Source organism: Lepidochelys olivacea (genome assembly GCF_965140295.1).
Source record: "Lepidochelys olivacea isolate rLepOli2 genome assembly, chromosome: 20".
Lineage (NCBI taxonomy): Eukaryota > Metazoa > Chordata > Testudines > Cheloniidae > Lepidochelys > Lepidochelys olivacea.
Genome location: NC_140430.1, coordinates 2982730 through 3005004, shown reverse-complemented (window position 1 = coordinate 3005004; position 22275 = coordinate 2982730). Strand labels below are relative to the sequence as shown.

Genomic DNA, 22275 nt, shown 5'->3' with positions numbered 1-22275 from the left:
TTCCTGCCCCTTTCGCCCCCACTCCTCCTGCCCCCGCCCCCAGCTCCCCTCTTCCTGCCCCCTTCCCCCCACTCCTCCCGCCCCCGCCCCCAGCTCCCCTCTTCCTGCCCCCTTCCCCCCACTCCTCCCACCCCCGGCCCCAGCTCCCCTCTTCCTGCCCCCTTCGCACCCACTCCTCCCACCCCCGGCCCCAGCTCCCCTCTTCCTGCCCCTTTCGCCCCCACTCCTCCCGCCCCTGCCCCCAGCTCCCCTCTTCCTGCCCCCGCCCCCCTCTTCCTGCCCCCTGCGCCCCCCCCTTTCCCCCTCCTCCCGCCCGCGCTCCCCCGGCTGCAGTGCCCCCTCCGGGGCAGGGGCGGCGCTGGGCCGGGCGGGCTCGGGGCGCTCGGCGGGGCGGATGGAGCCTCTTGCCGGGCCCGGCGCGGCCGCCTCCTCGGCGGGGCCGGGCGGGCGGAGCGGGGGGGTCGGAGCCTTTGTGTGGAGCCGAGCGGGGATGGTGCCCGGAGCCGGCCGGGTAAGGGGGGGCCCCGCCCCGCCCCCCGTGGGACCCCGCCCCCCCCGCGGGACCCCCCCTGCCGCCCCGCCCCCATGGGACCCCCCCGCGGGACCCCCCCCTGCCGCCCCCCCCATGGGACCCCGCTCCCCCCGCGGGACCCCGGCCTGCCCCCCCGCCCCGCCCCCCATGGGACCCCCCTCTGTCCCCCCCACATGGGGGACCCCTGCCCCCTCCCCCCCAGCAGGGGACCCCTCCCCTATGAGCCCCCCCCTTTCCCCCTGAATGAGGGACCCCTGGATGGGGCCCCACCCCCTGTGAGACCCCCCCGCCCTCCCGAATGGGGGACCCCCCTCCTGCGGTATAGGGGATCCCTGCCCCCTGCATAGGGGATCCTCCTGGGCATAGGGAAGCCCCCCTTTTCCTGCACAGGGGACCTGTATTGCCTCCATCCCCTTTCTATGGCCCCCTTCCCTGGGGACAAGGATCCCGATCTCGCCTTTCTTCCCCACTCCTGTGTCGGGGGGACCCCTCTTCCCCCTGCCTCAGTACGGGACTCGACTTTTCCCTTCCCGTCTGGTGTGGGGGATTGTTATTTAGGAGACCCCCCCCCAACCCTCTCGCTGTACAAGGGACTCCTCCGCCTCTTGCATGGGGATCTCTCTCCACCTACCTCGCGTGTGGGGCTCGCCCTCCCTTTTTGGGGGGATCCCAGCTGCCTGGACAGGGGCCGCCTCGTTTGCCATCTCTGCCCCCTCCTAAGTTCTCCCCACTGGCACCTACTGCTGTCCCTCTCGGTCGCTCCCCAAGCAGTTTTCCCTTTGCCCCCCACCACCACCTATGGACACGCTGGCCCCCAAAGCCCCCTTGTCCTCCTAAAGAGCCTCCTCTCACCCTGTCTGCCTCCTGCTGGATTGCCCCATTCCCCTGCCATGTCCCTTCCCACCCTTTCATCCACCCCCCAACCCTGTGACGGAGAAGAGCCCCTATTTCCACCCCACCCCCCCAAAACACGTACTCCAAGTGGGGGAGCCTGGGTGGCTCATCCCATCTTTCCGCTTTCCTTACTCATCCATGCAGCCCCCCTTCATCTTTTCCCCCTCCTCCCATCCATCCCCCCCTTTACCCTGAGGACCCCATCCCTTCTTTTGGCCTCTGGGGTGTTCACCCTCTAGCAGAGGGAAGGAAAGCACGTAATAAACAGGCAGACCTGAGGTTGTACACGTGCAAAGCAGGAGAAGCAGCTGCTATAGGCAACATTAACGGGGCCCGGGGTGACCTACTCCGTGAGGTTCAGGGGTAGCATTGCATGCTCTACGCTCCAAACAGAGCAGCCCCCGTTACCTCCCATTTCCCTGGTGAATTATTGATCAGGGTGGCTTTTCTTTTCTTTTTCCAAGATTCCCTATTTAAGAAAATCCCCCGGGTGCTAAGAGTCTGCAAACTGGGACACCCTCTTTCATGGCTTCTAAACTGGAGCAACCTTGGGCTTCCTGTGCCGCCTCTCTACTTGGTATCTGGATCTTCCCCTTGTCTCCTTTGGTGTCCTGGAAAAATTGAGAACAGGCTTCCAGGGCTGAGGTTCAAAGCCCGCTGCTGCCCTGGATACGTTTCGATACGGAGTAGTCTGTCCAATTTGAAAACTGTCCCAACAGATCATAAACAAAGAGGGGGTGCAGGCCGAGTTGGAGCGGTCTGGTCGGGTCTCGCAGAGATTGGTATCACAAGTCCAGTCTTCTGTAATAATGGTCTGGAAAGACAGCGGATGCAGATGCCGGTGAGAGCAGAGAAATAATTCAAAGAGATGTAGAGGGTTTAGGACTAGGGGCAAGACCTGAAACGAGAGCCAACCGGGCAAATGAAAGTCAGTGCGTGTGTTGGGGCCGGGGGAGGATCTGGAGATATTCAGTGGGCAGAAGGAATCTACGGAGCCGTACTGACTAGAAGAGACCTAGAAGTGATAGTGCCCAGCCAGTGAGGAAGAAGTCTGCGATCCAGGTTGCGTATTTATAAAGATAGCTAATGAGGCTACTACAGAACTGGTAGGGAAGTCGTGCTGGGAGACAGAGACCCCCATATAGAAACAGGAGCTCAGATAGTGACTGGCAAAGTAAAGTACTTTTTGTAGCAAGGTTTTTTATTTGGTCTTTTTGCACCTTTGACCTAAGCCCTTATTTGAGCCTCTCTTGTCATTTGGAAAGGGTTTGAGGCACTGTACCTGTAGATGAGAGCGTGAACCATTCTCTAGGTCAATCAAAGGGACTCCGCCGGAGGGAATACCTGGGGGTTGCTTGTTGTGGGACTCCCCCATTTGCTTTTTGAGGCAGGGAGTTGACAATGTTTAATAATAGCTATAGCCTAGCTCAGACACAGGAGGCGAAGGAGAGAACTTGCTCTGAGTTTTTCACACGCTTCTTAAAGTTGCAGACTTTTATTTTTTATTCCTTGTGTTGCTGCAGGATCTTAAACTAGGTTCACTCATGAACCTCGGGTGCGATACCAGGCTCACTGCACCACTAGTCTCTTCTGTGGTGGCAGTTCTTGTATTTTTAACCTCTGCCAATTCTGATGGTGAAGTGAGAATTGCCCCGGGGGTATTTTGGATCTCAACGAGATAAGAATAGTAGTAATTCTTTAGGCGTTGTCTACATGCAGAAGCTGCACTGGTTTAACTGAGATCAGAGCCAGTTTGTGTGTAGTCAAGGCATTAGAAAAAATATCTAGCATATGCCTCTCCCGAGAGGGGGAAAAAGAAATCCTTAACCCTTCACTGCTTCGGTATCTGTATATCTTCTAAATTGTACAGGGCAAAAGGTAGGTGCTAGTCATGTCACTTCATGCAGAACTGGAAGACACTCAAGCCATGTCTACACTGCAATTGCTGCAGCAGCCGAGCTATGGGGCACTGCAGTGTAGATGCTTCCTACTGCCATGGAAGGGCGGTTTCCATTGCTGTTGGTCGTCCACCTCTCCAAGAGGCAGAATCTTTGATGGCTCTCAGCGGCGTGAGTTTTTCATACCCCTGAGCTCCTAACTTATGTCAACCTAGCTTTGAAGAGTGGACCAGATATTAGTGATGAGGTCAGCATAAGAACCGACACAGAATGGAATCATAGAAATGTAGGGCTGGAAGGAACTTTGAGAAGATGCCCCCTCATACGGAGACAGGATTAAGGATACCAAGCCCATCCCTGTCACATGTTTGTCTAACCTGGTCTTAAAAATCTAAAGGATTTATAAGTGTGTGTAGAATTCAGCAGGTCTCGAGTCCCAGCATCATAATCATTATGCCAAATTACACATTCCCATTTAGGAGAGTAGCAAGAATGCAGCCACTTCTCTCTGTCTTTTCATTTGTGACATACCCCCTCACCTCTGTGTATCTTTTGAATGGGTAATTGGAGAGAGAATCTCCACCAATGCAGCCGCCTTGTTCCCTGGCTGCTACTTACGCAAGCGTGAAACATGCCGGGACATTTCACCCCAAACCAGTGATGACCCCGAAGTGTAAACTCTTGCATTTTCCTCTTTTTAGAGCCCCTCGCCCTGCCAGCCGCTGGATGCTAAGCGCCTGGTGAACGAATGAATAAGAAGCTGACCAGGAGGAGGGACTCTTGAGCAACTGCTAAGATGGGCATGAGGATCAAGCTACACAGCACGGATCACCCCAACAACCTGCTGAAGGAACTCAACAAGTGCAGGCTGTCGGAAACCATGTGTGACGTCACCATTGTGGTGGGGAGCCGCTCCTTTGCTGCACACAAAGCAGTGCTGGCCTGCGCGGCCGGCTACTTCCAGAACCTCTTCCTGAATACGGGGCTGGACGCTGCCAGGACCTACGTGGTGGACTTCATCACGCCGGCCAACTTTGAGAAGATCCTGAGCTTTGTCTACACCTCTGAGCTCTTCACGGACCTCATCAACGTGGGCGTCATATACGAGGTGGCAGAGAGGCTGGGCATGGAGGATCTGCTCAAGGCCTGTCATTCCACCTTCCCCGACTTGGAGAGCTCAGCTATTACCAAGCAGCCCTCTGGGTCGGGAGAAGGCCGTTCGGGCCCTTTGGGCAGCACGGCGACAGAACCAAACCCTTCCCTGGGCGAACTCCGGAGCAGTGGGGAGCACTTTGGCCCTGAGCGGAATTGCATCTTGCATGGGGAATTGGCAGGTGGCTACAAAGAGGATGACAGGAATCCCATGAGTGAATCCGGCCATAACCTGCCTTTGATGCATCAACCGCTTCCAAAGACAGAAGAGCAGGAACTGACAGAGCAGTTTGCTTCTCCCACCAACATGGTGGCTCAACCCAGCCTGGGCAATGTAAACATGGCCGTTCAAACCACTGCAAGTACCTGCCAGCCCTATAAGATCCAGAGTAACGGGGACTTCAGCAAGACCAGCTTTTTCGCTGCTGATACCTCGCTGGACATCTCCACCGGGAGCAACTCCTGCCCCAGCAACAGTGACCAATCCAAAGATCAGGGCTTCGGGCAGATGGATGAGCTGCAGCTGGAGGACCTAGGGGCGGACGAGCTGCACTTTGAAGACGCTGGCGAAGAGCTGGGCCCGGTGGAGGAGGTCATTGAGCTGAGCGACGACAGCGAGGAGGAGCTGGCCTTTGAGAACGACAGCCGGGAGAGCAAGGCCATGCCCTGCCAGGTGTGCAAAAAGGTCCTGGAACCCAACATCCAGCTGATCCGCCAGCATGCGAGGGACCACGTGGACCTGCTCACCGGCAACTGCAAGGTGTGTGAGACCCACTTCCAGGACCGGAATTCCCGGGTCACCCATGTCCTGTCCCACATCGGGATCTTCCTCTTCTCCTGCGACATGTGCGAGACCAAGTTCTTCACCCAATGGCAGCTCACCCTCCACCGGAGAGAGGGGGTGTTTGACAACAACGTTATCGTCCACCCCAGCGACCCACTGCCCAGCAAGATCAACCTGTTTGGCGGAGGGCCCGGCTCGGAGCTGGTATGCACCGCCTGCGGGAAGCCACTGGCCAAAGATTTCCACACTGTCCGGGGCCACATCCTGGACCACGTGAACTTGAAAGGCCAAACATGTGGCGTGTGCGACCAGCGGCAGCTCAACCTCTGCAGCCTGATGTGGCACACCCTGTCCCACCTGGGCATCTCCGTCTTCTCCTGCTCCATCTGTGCTAACAGCTTCGTGGACCGGCATCTGCTGGAGAAGCACATGGCCGTCCATCAAAGCATGGAAGAGACTCTCTTCCGATGCCATTTCTGTGGCCAGAGCTTCAAGCTGGAAGCGGCGTACCGCTACCATGTCAGCCAGCACAAGTGTGGCGGCAGCCTGGACGTCGTCCGGCCCAGCTTCGGAGACCGGCTCCAGCAGCAAGCCCTCCAGAAGAGGAAGGTGCCCGAGGAATTCCTGAGCGAGGACCTGGCTCTGCAGAACCAGCCAGGAAACAGTAAGTACAGTTGCAAGGTCTGTGGGAAGAGGTTTGCCCACACGAGCGAGTTCAACTACCACCGGAGGATTCATACGGGAGAAAAGCCTTACCAGTGCAAAGTGTGTCACAAATTCTTCCGCGGCCGCTCCACCATCAAGTGCCACCTGAAGACGCACTCGGGGGCCCTCATGTACCGATGCACTGTGTGTGGACACTACAGCTCCACCTTAAACCTCATGAGCAAGCACATCGGCGTCCACAAAGGCAGCCTGCCGCCCGATTTCACCATCGAACAGACGTTCATGTACATAATCCATTCCAAAGACGCAGAGAAAAACACAGACAGCTGATTGGGCGGCGCTGGTGGGGTGGGGGAGCAAACGCTAACTACAAAGTGGTGACTTCCCCCCCCCGCACTTACACACAGTTTTAACAGTCGGACGTTGTGGATGGAATTCTCCTTTTTTTTGGCCTTGCCTCGGGATTTTTCTGTCGGCATCCTTCCAGTTAACAGCACGTGAGCTAAACCAAGAAGCCCGTTCTTTTTACTTACCTCCAGTCCTGTTAGAGGCCGCTGAGTTCCGTGGGTTGGCGTTTCTTCCCAGGTTTTGGATCGAATAAATAGACAACTATCTCCGTCGAGCAGGTTAACCCTAGCCTGGCCTCCCACGGGTTTGAGATCACACCTAGATTTATGCTGCTATTATCCTGACAGCCAGCCTCAGTAGAGCCGGGACGGGAAGGTGTTGGACACGAAAACACTAGTTGGTTTTCTTCTAGGCTTTGCTGCTACTGGGAGGAAAAAAGCAGAGTGTGGCCTTGCGGCCCGGGGAGCGCTCCAGGAGTTCGACTCGATGTTGATTGTTTTCTCCCCCTTCCCCCCACCCCCCTCCTCCCTTACCTCTTCTGAAGTTTAAAAGTCACATTTGAGAGGCAGGGAAATGTAGGCGTAACAGAGTAGCCCTAGCTCAGGGGCAGAGCTTCTTGGAGAAAAGAGGAGAGGTCTCTCTCCATAAACTAGGCTAGATTGTCAGGAGGGAACACGTTACCCTCTCTGAAGAGTCACTGAGCCAGGGGAAGCACGTAGCAAATGCTGGCAGAAGGGCTGGTTTCCCCCTTGTTCTCCCCCTTTCCCCACCCCCATACCGAAGAGAAATGTTTTTAGCAGAGATCATCCCCTCCAAGTCTCTGTGATTCTGCGGCCTGCAGTAGCACGTTAATGCTGCTGGGGCACGACCTGTAGTTCACCCCGCCCTCCCTAAGTCGGTAGCGCAGCAGTCTAGGGGTTGGGGTGTGGAGCGCATCGGGCATCCCTGTGCCCGTGCAAAGCCCTCTAGGATGAGGGTGAAAAGAAACCATTGCCTTAACTCCTGGGAAGGTGTCTTTGCAGGAGGAGCATTCTCCCCGCTACAGGGTTAGCCCCCCACCCCGCGGTAATGGAACGGCCACCGGGTCTGTGACGTGGTTTCTATCGAAGGACGTCGTCGGTGCCGACGTAAGTTTGCCCCTTCTGCTTTCACCGGGTAACGCTGTAGCTTTTCACACGCGCCCGCTGGTGGAGGTCGGGGTGGTTTTTCCAGCGTGACTGCCCTGGGGCGGGGAGGGGAAAGGCTTGAATATGACACATGTAGCAGCCTGGGTTAGAGCTGTCCCTAGGTGACTCGTACTACCTCATAACCTGGAAGCGCTCGGGGCTTGAAGCCACGGGAACCTGTGGACAGGCTCCCGCATTTCCATACACTCTGAACACTCTGCCAGCCTCTCCCCCAGCCCCCCAGGGAGCTTCTCTCTGCCATGTTGCCTCTGAGAGGGACTGACTCACACGAGCTGCGCTCGAAGCAACGGGCTAAAAAAGCCACACTGGCCGGGGCTCAGGCGAGCCCCGGATCTGAGCTCGGGTGACTCGCTAGAACTGATGCTGGTGCTGCAACATCCAGGCTACTATTTTTAGCGCACCTGCTCGAGCAAAACTAGCAGGAGTCTGCCTGCCCGGGCGGGGAGGCTCGGTATCGCTGCAGTGTAGACACCCTCAGAGGAGCAGCGTTGGTCTGGCCTGGGGGCTAGGCGTCCCTCTGTTCGAACCCCACTGCTAACACTAACTTCACTGTGGCCTTGGGCAAGTCGCTTCGCCTCTCTGCCTCAGTTTCCCCATCTGTAAAATGGGGGCGGTAATACTTGTGGTACCTACCTACCTCCCTGGAGCGTGGAGACGATTAACCAGTTACTGTCTGTAAAGCGTGTTGAAGATGAAGAGCACTTATGAGTATTATTATGTAGCATCCTAGGGAAATGACCCCTCACGTTCCTTTAAAAAAAAATCCCTCTCTACCCCTGCCCCTGGGTGCAATAACAGCCCTGCAGCATCATCCTTCTCCGTACTCTGCTCTCTGTTTCTGGGCCCTGTGAAACGAACACTCGTGATAAAGGGCAGGATGAGGACTGGAAGAGGAATGAGCAATAAGCAGAGACTGCTTGCTTAGCCTAGCACGCCAGGAGTAGGTTTGCAGGAGGGGCATGATGTCTGAGGGTGCACAAGGAAGGCAGGAGCTTGCGGTCTGAGGGGGCGAGGGTGTTAAGAGTTAATTGTGCCGGGAGCCCTGGGGAACGGAGCGAGTCTCTTGCTCATCTCCTGTTGATTAGAGTCAGGAGCGGTACCGATTCCGCCAGTCGGACTTCACGCTCTAGGGTTGGGGTGGGATTTGCAGAAGGGCAGCATCCCCGGCCACATTTGGAAGCTCCTGCTTTTTAGCACGGTCATCAGAATCCCTTCCCGTCTGCAGCTGATGGTGGTTGTTTCAGTGTAAAGGTTTAATGCCCCCATTGGCTCGTCCTCAAGCTACGATAAGGGCATGTGAGTGCAGGCGATGGAGACAGAGCCCTGAAGGCATCTGGCTGCATTCCTCCAGGCAGTGCCAGAGCTCACATGGGGAACCAACCACAGCTCCTGAGCAGAAGGAACCCTGCTGACCTCTGTCCTGACGTGCGCTTTCAAACACTGGTGCCCCAGTCAAACCACGTGGCACTGAGAAAAAGCCTATGGTGGCAAGACCATCATCTGAGATCTGCCCTCCGTAGTCTGTGTAATGTTAACCAGTTTAAGGGATGCCGTATGCAGATATCCCTGGGTGGCTCCAAGCTTGACCCAGCCCCTGGATATGGCCCTCCGTGGAAGGTGTTTAAAAGAGGAAGTGGATGTTGAAATGACAGAATTCTAGTTCTTGATTAAATCTGCCCCGAACTTTGCTAGCCCCGGCTGACTTCTGACTTCATGTCGAACTGAACAGGTGAACCCGTGATTGTCATAGAGGGGGTGTCCTACACCTTTCCCTGCCCCACCTGGTGCTGATTAAATGGACGGCAGGTCTGAGCCAGTAGGGGAGTTCCTATGAAGGGTTTTCAAAGAGGCAAGAAGTTCTTGGGTGCCCGTAGCCATCCGGAGGTCATTCTGCCATGTCCCAGAAGCCGTGTGGAACACTGCGGGGCCCTGCCCCACGGTTACAGGTCTGCACACCCGAATCGAAGCAGTGAAGCAAAAGCCTTTGCGGCAAAAAAGCAAACAAACGCTTGGACGCTGAAACACTAACAAGCAAGCGACACCCTGCCCAAGGTCAGGGGAAGGGAAGGCTGACGCCTGCCCCCTTTTTCGTGACTTTGGTCTGTGGCTACGTCTACAGTATGAGCTAGGGGTGTGAGTCCCCTTTTGTGTCCACAAACTCATTGAGGTAGCAGTGAAGCCAGGGTGGCCCAGGGACCATCTGAAACCGCTGGGTATTTATTTGGCACGGCTAAGGCAGGCCCCTGCTGCCGCTCCCCGGGCTTCGACTGCTCCGCAGCTCAGCGTAGCTGTCGCCAGTGGGTCGAGGAAGGGGGAGCTGTTGGCTCAGCCAGGGAGTGGCCAGAACTCAGATCCCTGCCCACTTCTGCCTTTGGCTTTTCCCTGGGTTATAATGACCCATTTAGTTCTCCCTCAAAACACTCAAGAGATTGGCAGCCATTTGACTGTGTGCTTGCTCGTGGGCAAGTGAAAAAAATTCCAATTTGCAAAACTCTGTCACAAGTTCAATCCCTTAGTTTCTCCGAATTGGGATGAGGCCAAAACCTGGGCTCTCCCTCCCAGCCTGGGGATCCAATGCCAGGATCCAGCCGTCACCCTCCAGAGCGCCCTCCCTCGATATGTCACACCCAAACTCCACGGGAGTCAAGTAGAGTCTTTCTGCTAACTTTGGTGGGCTTTAGATCAAGGCCCTAACCCCAGACGCGATGACCAATCTGCAGCGGGTCCCGGTGTCTTCCCTTGCTTGGGCCACCTTCTTTACCATTCAGTTTTCTGCCTCCCCTTTGTCATATGGCTACCACTGGGTCCTGCCAGCCAGGCTAGGAGATCAAGTAGTCTTCACGAGCAATGTCCATGCCGATTTGTGGAGGGCAGGATTGGGTGGAGTCCAGAGACAAAAGGAGTCTCTCTCATGCTTTCACCATGAAACCAGAGCAGGCTGCTCTGCTCCCTGAGGCTAGAGTCCAAAATCCGTCTCCCATTCCATGTATGTCCTGCTGATGCCCCCGGCTCACAGAGCTGGTTTTTTGGTTTACTGCCTAACAATTATTCATGCCCTGGCCCTGCTTCAGAAGCCAAATGCTACTTCTAGTGGGAAAAGGTAACAGTATTGTCTGGTAGACCATACAGGGGGCTGGGAGAGAGACCCCCTGGGTTCTGTTCCCAGCTTTTCCACTGGCTCAGTGTGTGTTCTTGCATCAATTACCCCCCAGTCTGTAAACATGGGGGACACTAAGAAATACCTACCTCACATGGGGGTGGGTGTGAGGTTTAATTCTTGTTTGTAAAGTGCTTTGGGATCCTTGGGGATGAAACAGTGGCTTCTAACAGGACAACACGTTATCAACGATCCAAGCGGCATTGTAGGGTTCTGTTTAATCCCAGGTGCCTGCCATGCTAATGGGGCTTGAAGCAAGCTGCCCCGTCTCTAACCAAAAGGCAGCAGTGTCCCAATGGAGAACGTAACCTTATGAGACTGGTCTCTTTATTTCTGAAACACAAATGGGGTTTGCTTTCATTCCTCCCCTCTCCCGAAGGATCCAGATCTCTTAAAAAAAAAAAAAAAAAAAAGAAGCAGAAAAAAGAGTTGTAATTACTGTCTAACCTTTCCATTAAGTTAATAGTAGGTACTGACCTGATATTTAAGTGGTTACTATCTATTTGCTGTAAAGTTTTGTATATTTTGTAAACTCCCCCACGCCCCCAAAACAGTAGATGTCTAAAATCATTGTACATCGGATTCTTTTATACTCCATCATCCAGCACAAAGTGTGGTTTTTATTTAGAATAATAAAATGGAAAACAGCCACCCCTTGCGCTTTGTGTCTTTTTGTTTATTATTTTTAATCTGCAGGTGGAGGTTTGGGCCTTTCTGGTCAAGCACTGCGTGGGTCCCAGACCTGATTCTCAGTTACCCTTTTCCCGGGGCCAGGGCAGTGGCAGGGGTCAAGGATTGTAGGTAATTCTGCTGCACACTGCCTGGCCTCAGGGCCACTCTAAATTAGACTCGTCTTCTGCTTCCAATAGCCTCTGGGGAGCAGAGAATGGCTATGGTGCAGTATAGTCTGGTCATACCCTAATTCATCCCCTATGCCAAGGGCCCTTCCATCAGCTCTATATTGCCACAGGGGGGATTCCCAAGGAGTCATTTATACCTGCGTTTAAGGCCCCTTTATGCTGCCAGAGTTAGTGTAATCGCGAATCTGGCCCAGACAGCCTGCTGGTTGTCTTCCCGTTGGCAAACCAAACTAACAAGCCGGTGATGCTGGTCTTTTCAAGAGGCACATTCCTTTCTCTGGAGACAAGGCTGCCTTCTCAGTTCAGGGAGAGAACGAACTGGTTGTTCTGCTGATGCAAACAAATGAGGCAGCCGTTCCCCGGAGGAGCCGTCTCAAGTGCTTCTTGGAGAAAACCCAGGCATTTGTCCTCTCGGTGGAAGGGCTGCTGTGTGTGGGAGACAATGAGCCGAAAGTCAAATGGCTTCGCTCTAGCAGGCCTGCCAGTTTAATAGATTGCGAGGTCTGGGAGGACGGGCAAGCTCTTTGCTGCCCCTTCTCGCCAACCGGAACCCTTCCATAAAACTGTGGGAGAGCTGATGCTGGAGTTGTACTAGAGAGCTTTGGGAGACGTGCCAGAGACGCTATAGGGATTTCTCTGTTGCTGCTGATTTTATGTGGAAGCCACCCAGATGCTACAGGGATGGGCAGCGGTATGACACCCTGCATGGATAGATCTGGATTCATTTCCCATCTCTGTCACAGACTTCACATGTGACATCCGGCAAGCCACTTCTTGTCTTTGTACCTCAGACCCCAACCTGGAAAATGGGGGTGACCATTAGACTTGTCTGTCCTTTGATGGTTTAATCATAGAATATCAGGGTTGGAAGGGACCTCAGGTGGTCATCTAGTCCAACCCCCTGCTCAAAGCAGGACCAATCCCCAACTAAATCATCCCAGCCAGGGTTTTGTCAAGCCGGGCCTTAAACACCTCTGAGGAAGGAGATTCCACCACCTCCCTAGGTGACCCATTCCAGTATTTCACCCCCCTCCTAGTGAAGTTTTTCCTTATATCCAACCTAAACCTCCCCCACTGCAACTTGAGACCATTGCTCCTTGTTCTGTCATCTGCCACCACTGAGAACAGTCTAGATCCATCCTCTTTGGAACCCCCTTTCAGGTAGTTGAAAGCAGCTATCAAATCCCCCCTCATTCTTCTCTTCCGCAGACTAAACAATCCCAGTTCCCTCAGCCTCGCCTCATAAGTCGTGTTCCAGCCCCCTAATCATTTTTGTTACCCTCCGCTGGACGCTTTCCAATTTTTCCACATCCTCCTTGTAGTGTGGGGCCCAAAACTGGACACAGTCCTCCAGATGAGGCCTCACCAGTGCCGAATAGAGGGGAACGATCACACCCCTCGATTGGCTGGCAATGCCCCTCCTTCTACATTGAAAGCTCTTCTGAACAGAAGAGCTGTGGCTCACTATGTCTGTACAGTTTGCTAACTGTCCCATTTGGCACCTCTCGATGCTACTGTCATGTAAGTAATGAACAGTCATTATAAAGCTGGGATACTGCCGGGCCACCTGTCCCAGCCCAGATTTTCTGCGTGCGTGAAATGATGAGCTGGGGTGGCCCAAACCACATTTGTTTATTGGCTCTGGCACAGCCTGTGTTTATTAAAGGCCAAATGGCTTTTCTAGCCCATGGATTAGCAATCTGTGACGGTGTTAAGAAAAATATCCCTACAATATTGCCATGTTGGAGAGTTTTCATGACCTTTTTAATTATCCATCACGCTATGTCTAAAATGTTTGATGACCCACAGCGGTAGCATCATAAGTAAGATATTGGAGAAACTTGACATTATTTGGGAACATTTTCAGTCTGTTTCACGCCATGCTTCACGTAGACTGAGCATCATAAATGGATGGAAAATATATATTGCTCTAGCTCTGGAAAACACACTATTCCAGCCCCTTTCAAAAGCATCTGAATGCTCTGTGTCCCCTTAGTATTTAGCCTCCTACGTCATTTAGGTGCTTTTGTAAATTTTACCCAGTGCCTCTTGTTGCTCAGACCAATCTTCTAAAACATTTCTTGGGCTGGGTTAAATTCCTTAGCAGCGATGTGCGAGGTTTGGCTGTACTCGCCACGTCTGTTGTGTGAAACGAACGGGCAGCAAGTATTTCTTCACCCATTGCACAGTCACCCTGTGGTGCTCGTTGCCAAGGGATGCTGTGAAGCGCAAAAGTGGGTGCAAAAAAGAATTAGCTGAGTTCACAGAGTATAGGGTCGGGGGGGGGCAAACTTTTTGGCCCAAGGGCCCCATCGGGGTTCCAAAACTCTATGGAGGGCCAGGTAGGGAAGGCTGTGCCTCCCCAAACAGCCTGGCCCCGGCCCCTATCCACCCTCTCCCACTTCCCGCCCCTCTCAGAACCGCCCACCCATCCAACCAGCCCCCCTCTCCCCCCGCTCCTTGTCCCTGACTGTCCCCTCCCAGGACCCACTGCCCCCCTGGGCCCCACCCCCTATTCAACCCCCCCTGCTCCCTGACTGCCCTGACCCTATCCACACCCCCGACCCCTGACAGGCCCCCCAGGACTCCCACGCCTATCCAACCCCCCCCCCCCCGTTCCCCTTCCCCTGATTGCCCCATCCCAGAACCTCCGCCCCATCTAACCGCTCCCTGTCCCCGATTGCATCCCCTGGGACCCCTGCCCCTTATCCAACCCTCCCACGCCCCGCCCCCTTACCATGCCACTCAGAGCAACGTGTCTGGCAGCTGCCCCGCCTGGCCGGAGCCAGCCATGTTGCCGCGCTGCCCAGCAGAAGATCGCAGCCCTGCCGCCCAGAGCACTGGCAGCGTGGCAAGCTGAGGCTGCGGGGGAGAGGGGACAGCAGGGGAGGGGCTGGGGGGAGCCTCCCTGGCCAGGAGCTCAAGGGCCAGGCAGGACGGTCCTGCGAGCCAGATGTGGCCCGCTGGCCGTAGTTTGCCCACGTCCAGGATAGGGCCATCAGCGGCTGTTCGCCAAGATGGCAAGGGACGCAACCCCATGCACCAGGTGTCCCTGAATCGGTTAGGGGACTAACCTGGGATTTGGGGAAGACCGGTTCAGTTCCCTTCTTCACCCCAACTCCCTGTACCCTTGGGCATTACAGTAAAACTTTGAAAGGAGCCAACGTCCCATTTTCAGATAGGGATTTAGGAATCTAAGTCTTATTGAATATCAGTAGAATTTAGGCTCCCAAATCACCTAGACACTCCTGAAAATTAATTTTTCTGTCCCTCTGTTCCCCATCTGTAATAATCCTTCCTTACCTCCCAGGACTCTGGCGAGGATAAATATATTTAAGACTGCACGGTGTTCAGCTATTATCATAAGGAGGATCTTGTAAGTACCTAAGATCGGTAGATCTGTGCTAGCAGCGATACTCAGACTGAGGCTTGCAAGCCACAAGTGGCTCTTCACTGTCTCTCCTGCGGCTCTGTGCCGCACGTGAAATTAAAGCGCTGTGTGATTTAAATTATTGACCAATCTAAGTTATTAACCAATTAGGATGTTTTTACTCTGTTATTAACCAACTGCAGTTGATAAGAGACTAGTATCTGGTCAGTCATTTTTCAGTGAGAATTGTGTGTGTATATATCTCTATATATACGCACACACACAAAATATTTCCCGTCATACTGTTTAACTATGACCATATAGTAAATGAAACAATGAATTCACACTGTGGTGGCTCTTGTGGGGAATGCAGATCGCTAATTTGGCTCCTTGAACCACTGGGGGCTGAGTCTCACTGCTCTATAGTCTTTCAGTGCTAAGGAAGGTAAAGAGGTGACTTGCTTGTGGTTTTTAAGTGCCTACGTGGGGAGAAGAGATCTGATGGCAGAGGGCTCTTTAATCTATCAGGCAAAGCTCCAATGGCTAGAAATTGAAGCTAGACCAATTTACACTAGAAATTCTGCGTTTTTTAACTCTGAAGACAATTAACCCTTGGGACAGCTCACCAAGAGATGTGGAGGTTTCTCCATCAGTGGAAATCTTGTACTCTCGCCTGTCTGCCTTTCTAAAAGATGCTGTCTAGTCCCTCCTTGTGTTATTGGCTTCCATGCAGGGGTCACTGAGTAAAACTTTACTGCCTGGGTCGTGTAGGGGTCAGACAGGATGATCCCTTCTGGCTTTAATATCTCTGAATTGTGGCACCGAAAGTTAGCCAGGCAACAGAACCGTGGTTTTAAAAATGAAGTTTAATAGGTCAAATAGAGAGAGCTTTAAATGTTTAGGTATCATGAAGAGATTGGATACATTTCTACCTAGGCAGAGCGGGTTTATCACACACCAAATGTCTTTCTATCATGCCGTGACTTTCCTTTTCTTTAGCCAAGAGGACAGCAAAGGCGCGTCTATGAGAAGTCCCTGGGGCGCTCAGGACTGGCTCTCTGGCCCGCGTCATTGGGGAGTGGCTGCCATCCTGTTCCTGGCTCCGTGGTGGTGGTCACAATCTGTATGCTCACAGCATAGCCTAGCTCCAGTCGTGGGCCGGGAGCGCACTGTCTGAGGTGTTGTGCAAACGCAGAAGTGTCTGCCCCAAAAAGCTGACAGTCTATGCTGCTGTTTTACATTGCGCACGTTGTTAAACTTTGCCCAACAGGAGGAGGGGAATGGGCACAAGTTTCTTCTCTTTAAAGGGTTGGTGCCTTTTCCCATAGCCGTTGCATTCAAGGCCTTGGTGGAGATGAATGGGCGCATTTTACAGGCAAATGTGGATCTACGTAGGTAGCAAGGTGTGTGCTGGAAGCCAGCAAAAGGCCCGCCGGGAGCGTGAATGGTACTGGATTGGCTGGTTGTGTGTCTGGCCTGCCGCCGTTTGGGAGAGTGGAGTTTGATTCCTGAACCCAGGGCTGGGGGCAGAGGAGTAGGAGTGACCCACGTCCCTTTGCGGGACTGCTAAAGAGCAGCATGGAGGCATTCCAAGGGGAGCGGGGAGAAACATGGCTCGTTTGGCTCCCGAAGGGGATACAGACTCCGCTGTCCCCGGCCATGCAAAAGGCACCTCATTCTAATCTGTCCCAATGTCGTGAAATGTCACATAATCTGTTTCACATGAGGTCTTGAGGGGTGGGGCAGGGCGGGCAAGAGACCAGTAACTTTCCACTGCAATTAAAAAAAAAAATCCCCTTCTGATGAGGCTAATTATTTGCTGTGGAAACCCCTTCATCTTAGAAATCCACAGGCCCCTGCCCTTTGCCTCCCAGGTGAACAAGGAGGCAAAGGGACATGGAGTGTCTCCCTAAGCAAGGTGCGTATCGCCCGAAAGCCCCATAATGAATGCAGCGCACTTTGTCAGAGAAGCAGGGCCTGTCCCACCAGCTTCTCTTGTCTGCTATGATTCGTTCTTTCAACCTCTGGGCAGGGCCATCCCTATGGGCATGTGGGGCCTGGGACAAATCAGCCTGTATGGGCCCCCTTAACTTTTCTTGTACAGGTGAAATCTGGTGTGGGGAGGGGACACCAGTGCAGGGGGGCGAGGGATGATGGAGAGCCACAGGGTGGCACCTGTACTAGGGGCGAGGCGGCCCCCTGTGCTGGGGGGTCCGAGGCAGAAGGGCAATGGATGGGATCAGCCTGGCCTGGGTGACACCGGGAGCCAGCGGGGCAGGCTGGGGTCACTGCTGCTGCTGCCAGAGACTGAGCCCGAGCCCCCCGATGCCGAGCAAGAAAAAGAAATGCAACGCGTGCTTTCAGCCAGTGAGTGCGCGTCCAACCCCTGCTGCTGGCACCAGGCCCTCCAAACTCCTAACCGCCCCCACACCTCCCCCGGGCCTTCTTGGCATCCCCCGCATGACCCACGAACGCTGAAGCATGGGGCCCGGAGCAGTCACCCTGATTCACCATACCCAAGGGACGGCTCTGCCTCTGGGAACATCCTGCCATCAGCCTCTCCTTTCCTTGACCGAAGCACCCTTTCTCCAGATCCTGTCCAGTTTGTTTTCCCGTATTTTTAGCAGTCCAAGGCCATGGATCAGCTGGTTCTTTTTGAGTTATTAATTCCCAGTCTTTCCAGTTACCTTCTCGCCTTCCCCTCCCCACGTGCTTTCGCAGAATTTGCTCAGGGCTGAACAGAGCTCTCCTGCCGGCATCGTTAAACCAGCCCCAATGAGGGGCGTGAGCCATGTCGGAAGCAGAGCCTCTCCTGCCAACCCCACACTGCTCACAACAGCACTTTTGTCGATGAAACTTACGTCGGTCGGGGGTGTGTGTGTGTTTTTTTCACATCTCTGGCGGGCAAAAGTGGTAGTGTAGACAAAGCCTTAGGGAAACACATCTGTACAGTGACCTTATTCCTCTCTCCTTCTTTCCCTCTGTGGTTGCAATATTGCTCTCCAAAAGCCGTTTCCTATTGGCGGTGAAATGCTGTTTCCCTAGTGAAGGCTTCATCCTGCATAGTGCTGAGTGGCTCCCACTCCCTTTGGCTTCCCCTTGCGAGATCAGCCCCTCATCTTTCTCACTGGTACTGCGCATAGATTGATGTCTGTTCTGAAGGAAAAAAATTCCACTCCTTTTTTCTGAGCTAGATGGTTCAAGGAAAGAGGCAGCTTAATGCCTGGTCTCTTCCAGGTGTGGGATATCCGGAGCACGTCTGCAAGCAAAAGGCAGGAGTCACGGAAAAGCTGGGGGCAAAACATTGCTCTTTCCAACTCCTGCGTAGCTGGCGCTGGAGAGCAAAGTGGCCGGATTTGCATTGAGGTCCCTGGGTAGCCAGAATAATCGATAGTAATAAACCAATGAGCATTTATTTGAAATATAGGACATCTCTTCCTCTCTGGTTCTTTAGCTAAATAGATTTGATACAGCACCATGTCAGAGGCAAAATATCTGCTGCTCCCTCCAGCTTTCATTTCTACCGTCCCTCCAGCTTTCAGAGCCCTGGGTGGCAACAAGAAAATGCCATCAAAAAGCAAAGTGTCTTGCCTTATCTCCAGGGGAAGAAATAGAAGCCAGCCACCCCTGGGACCAGCTGCCAGCAATGCGTGGAGAGCCTGGTGGATGTTTAATTAGGTGGGATGTTGTCTTTGGTAATGACTATGGAGTGCTGGGTGCTGGAAGAGGAATTGTCCCCGCCTTTCTGGTTGATTTGGTCTTTGGGGATGTACTTCACCACGGCCGAGATGAGTTTGCTGCGGAAGTTCTTGCTCAGGAAATTGTAGAGGATGGGGTTGGCCACGCAGTGGAACATGCTGAAACAGTCTATGATGTCGTAGAAGAAGTAGAGGAAGTTGGCAACGTTGCAGCTGTAAATGAAGTAGCTGCCATCGAGGGTCAAGAGGGTCAGCGTGATGTGGTAGGGCAGCCAGCACACTAGGAACACGACGATGTAGGCATAGATCAGGAGGCAGTGCTTCCTGCTTTCCGGCTTGGAGTGCTTGATGTACCTGGCCGTCAGTATGTTGAAGACAGCGATGATGGAGATGGGGATGAGGAATCCAATGATGCTGGTGGCTAAGCTGATGGCCAGGGCCCACTCATCATAGGTCTCGAAGGGAGCCAGGAAGATGCACATGGGCTCGACCGAGTCCACCAGCTGCGTGTGGGCCACCTCCAGGAAGGGGATGAGGGCGGCGAAGAGCCAGATGCCGAAGCAGAGGAGGCGGCGTGCCCGGTGCTGATGCTGGTGCCAGAAGTGGGATGAAGTGGTCAAGGAGACGTAGCGGTCCACGCTGAGGCAGGTCAGGAAGAAGATGCTGCTGTACATGTTGGCAAAGTAGAAGTAGTGGGTGAAGCGGCACAAGAAGCTGCCCCAGAGCCAGGTGTAGTCGAGCATGACCTCCAACATCCAGATGGGCAGGGTTAGCAGCACCCCTAAGTCAGCAATGGCCATGTTGAGGATGTAGAGGTTGACCAGGTTTTTGTTCCCCCAGGTGTGCCAGTTGACCCAGATGACGAGCATGTTTTCCACCAGCCCCACCACGAAGATGACCAAGTAGAGGATGAAGAGCATCACCCGCTTGATGTTCTCGTCCAGGTGAGTGTCGCAGAAGGTGAAGGTGTAATTCAGGTATTGGAGCAGCTGGGTCCAGTTGTGGTAGTCCCCGAACTTGCTAAAGGGATCTGGCGTCTCAGCGGGGACCGTGGTCACCTCGGCCATTGTGGATGGCGAGCGGCTGGAAAGAAAGGGAAGGCGATTAACTGCTGGGGTTTGGCTGCAGAACGACAAGTAGTAACATTCTGTGGGGATCCTTTCCAAAGCCCTCTCCGGATCTCCAGATCATCCCCTCCCCACACACAAAGACACACGCCCAGACACATACACACATGTGCCCAGACACACACGACCACCCCCCTTCACACACACATCCCCCGCAAGCAGCAATGTTTGCTTGGAAGAGCAGATCACCCAACCTCTACTGCTGTCCCCACTCAGTTGAATTGTCTCCTGTAGAGGAGAACACTCTTTTGATTACGGTACTGGGCCAGGGCTAAGGACATCTAGGTTCTGCCCCCAGTAGAGTCGCTATTGAGATGTCTACACTGCAGTAAACGACCCACAGCACAACTGTGGCCGGCCCGGATCAACTGGCTCAGGCTTGCGGGGCTCAGGATGTGGGGCTAAAAAATTCAGTGAAGGCACTGGGGTTGGAGCCTGGGCTCTGAAACCCCATGAGGGGGTGGGTCTTGGCTCCCCAGCTTCAGCCAGAGCACAAACTCATCTACCCTGCTATTTTTAGCCCCATATCCTGAGCCCCAGGCTCTGAAACTTGGTCCTGCTTTTTATTGCAGGGTAGATGTACCTGATGTGACTTTGAACAATCTGTCACTTGTGGGCAGATTTTCAAGTGAGCTCAGCAAATTCTGTTTATCAAAAAGAAGATCCAGAAGTGACTGTGTCTAGGTACCTTCTCGGGGACAAAATCTGGGTACCGAAGGGGCCTTTAACCCAAGGGAGAAAGACAGAACAAGCATCAGTAGCTGGAAATAAAGCCATGTAAATTCCAGTGAGAAATAAGACGGAAACTTCTTTAGCATGAGGGTGATTAACCTTCGGAACAAACTCCCAAAGGAGGTGGTGGATGTCTCTGAATCTGGACTGGATGCCCTTCTGTAGATGCTTTGGCTAAACTCGAGTTATTGAGCTCAAAACGGGTGTAACCGGGGGAAATCCTTTAGCTTGTGCTACACAGGAGGTCGGACGAGATGTTCTAATGGGCCCTCCTGGCCTGAAACTCTGGGAATCTATGAGAACCCCCATAATCAGGGGGAGATTCTCAAAGGAGCCACAGCTCCCATGTCGGCATCTAAACGAATGGCCAGATTTACAGAGGAGCTCAGCATTTGGGTTCAGAGCACTTGGCTCTCCGGTCATCACTGTCCCAGTGGCCACTGCCGAGTTCTGAGTCTCGCTTAAATGTACGAAAAAATATGGAGGAGATGATGCTAAACCTGTTGCTGGAAACTGGGGTGACAATTTTCTGACCTCGTGTTTCCCTCTGCCTCCCTCGCTACTGCTCCTCTGCAGCCGGGGAGAAACCAGCATCAAGCTCAGAAATGGCGAGCCTTGTTAAAAAGCCTTATTTTCACGCGCAGTCCATGTTGCAAGAAAGGGTTTCATCTCTGAGCCTCTGAGGCGCTGCGCTGAGCGTAATGGGACAGCTTGAAAACCAAGAGAGGTGAAACTGACCTTCCCCCTACAGCCAGACTTGCTTCGTTCTTGTGGCTAACGTGCCAGCAATTGTCACTCTGCAAAAATGAGAAGGGACTTTGCCAGCCTCAGATCTGAAACAGATACCGGCGAAGAGACGGAGTCATCACAAGCCAACCAGAGCTGGAAAACAGCTGCCTGCTCAGAGAAAGTTCCTCGCTTCAGCACCTCAGCTCGGTCTAAGGGAGTCTAAATCCGCGGACAGCGAACTGGGTGGGCAGAGACACTTAGAGTGCACTAAGAAAAGGAGGACTTGTGGCACCTTAGAGACTAACCAATTTATTTGAGCATGAGCTTTCGTGAGCTACAGCTCACTTCATCGGATGCATACCATGGAAACTGCAGCAGACTTTATATATACACAGAGAATATGAAACAATACCTCCTCCCACCCCACTGTCCTGCTGGTAATAGCTTATCTAAAGTGATCATCAGGTTGGGCCATTTCCAGCACAAATCCAGGTTTTCTCACCCCCCACCCCCCCCCCCACAAATTCACTCTCCTGCTGGTGATAGCCCATCCAAAGTGACAACTCTTTACACAATGTGCACTGTGTGTGTAGGAATGCTGCGTGAACACAATCGTCTGCAGCTCCCAGCGCTCGTTCCAGAGTCTACACTGAAACCGTGGGAGCATCCTAGTTCTGAATTCACATCCCCAGCGTCTGAGTCTGGTTCAGTCCATGGGGAGCTCTGTAAATATTTGTCTGCTTTGAGATCTGCTGAGGACAAGTGCTGTGTAAGAGGTAGGTGGTGTTCTTATTACTTATTCTGTTCTCAGGTCTCCTTCCCATGCAGACATGCCCTCCACCCAAGGGAAACCCTGCAGCACATGGAGGAAAACGATTTCCACTAATATTAGCCCAAACCCGTAGCCGGTCTCAGTGCTATCTTGAGAATGGGGTTGCTTAAAGCAGCGGATCTCAGCCAGGGGTACGCAGAGTCTTCCAGGGGGTGCATCAACTCATCTAGGTATTTGCCTAGTTTTAAAACAAGCTACATAAAAAGCACCAGCGAAGTCAGGACAAACTAAAATTTCCTACAGACAATGACTTGTTGATACTGCTCTCTATGCTTTCCATGGAAATGCCAGTACAGTATTTATATTTCA

The 22275-nt window shown here is 53.5% G+C and overlaps 3 protein-coding genes across 5 annotated transcripts in view; 2 read left to right on the top strand and 1 right to left on the bottom strand.

Annotated features, from left to right (window-relative positions):
- Positions 1-460: 460 nt before the first annotated feature.
- ZBTB39 (zinc finger and BTB domain containing 39) lies at positions 461-11034 on the top strand. Of its 2 annotated transcripts, none has more exons than XM_084610008.1 (2): positions 461-511; positions 4026-11034. In XM_084610008.1, the coding sequence occupies exon 2, from the start codon at positions 4121-4123 to the stop codon at positions 6254-6256; it is 2136 nt and encodes a 711-aa protein (XP_084466134.1). In that variant the 5' UTR covers positions 461-511; positions 4026-4120; the 3' UTR covers positions 6257-11034. The 2 variants fall into 2 exon arrangements, with proteins under 2 accessions (XP_084466134.1, XP_084466135.1); XM_084610009.1 differs by lacking the exon at positions 461-511 and adding an exon at positions 1971-2267.
- Positions 11035-15696: 4662 nt separating this feature from the next.
- Positions 15697-22275, bottom strand: part of ACKR5 (atypical chemokine receptor 5) — a 7774-nt gene continuing 1195 nt past the window's right edge. Inside the window, exons 1-2 of one of the 2 annotated variants that reach the window (XM_084610748.1) lie at positions 21144-21220; positions 15697-19629 (exon numbers count right to left, since the gene is read on the bottom strand). In XM_084610748.1, the coding sequence (XP_084466874.1) occupies positions 18519-19613 (1095 nt within the window). In that variant the 5' untranslated portion in view covers positions 19614-19629; positions 21144-21220 and the 3' untranslated portion in view covers positions 15697-18518. Of the gene's footprint in view, positions 19630-21143; positions 21221-22275 lie in introns of those variants that run through there. The other variant, XM_084610747.1, reaches the window with a different exon arrangement.
- LOC311510773 (retinol dehydrogenase 16-like) overlaps positions 21715-22275 on the top strand; it is a 21936-nt gene continuing 21375 nt past the window's right edge. Inside the window, exon 1 of the mRNA XM_084610740.1 lies at positions 21715-21910. Coding sequence (XP_084466866.1) covers positions 21730-21910 — 181 coding nt within the window. The 5' untranslated portion in view covers positions 21715-21729. The remainder of the gene's footprint in view (positions 21911-22275) is intronic.

Excerpts from the sequence above, each read along its gene's own strand:
- ZBTB39 (XM_084610008.1), top strand. The coding sequence starts at position 4,121 with ATGGGCATGAGGATCAAGCTACACAGCACGGATCACCCCAACAACCTG.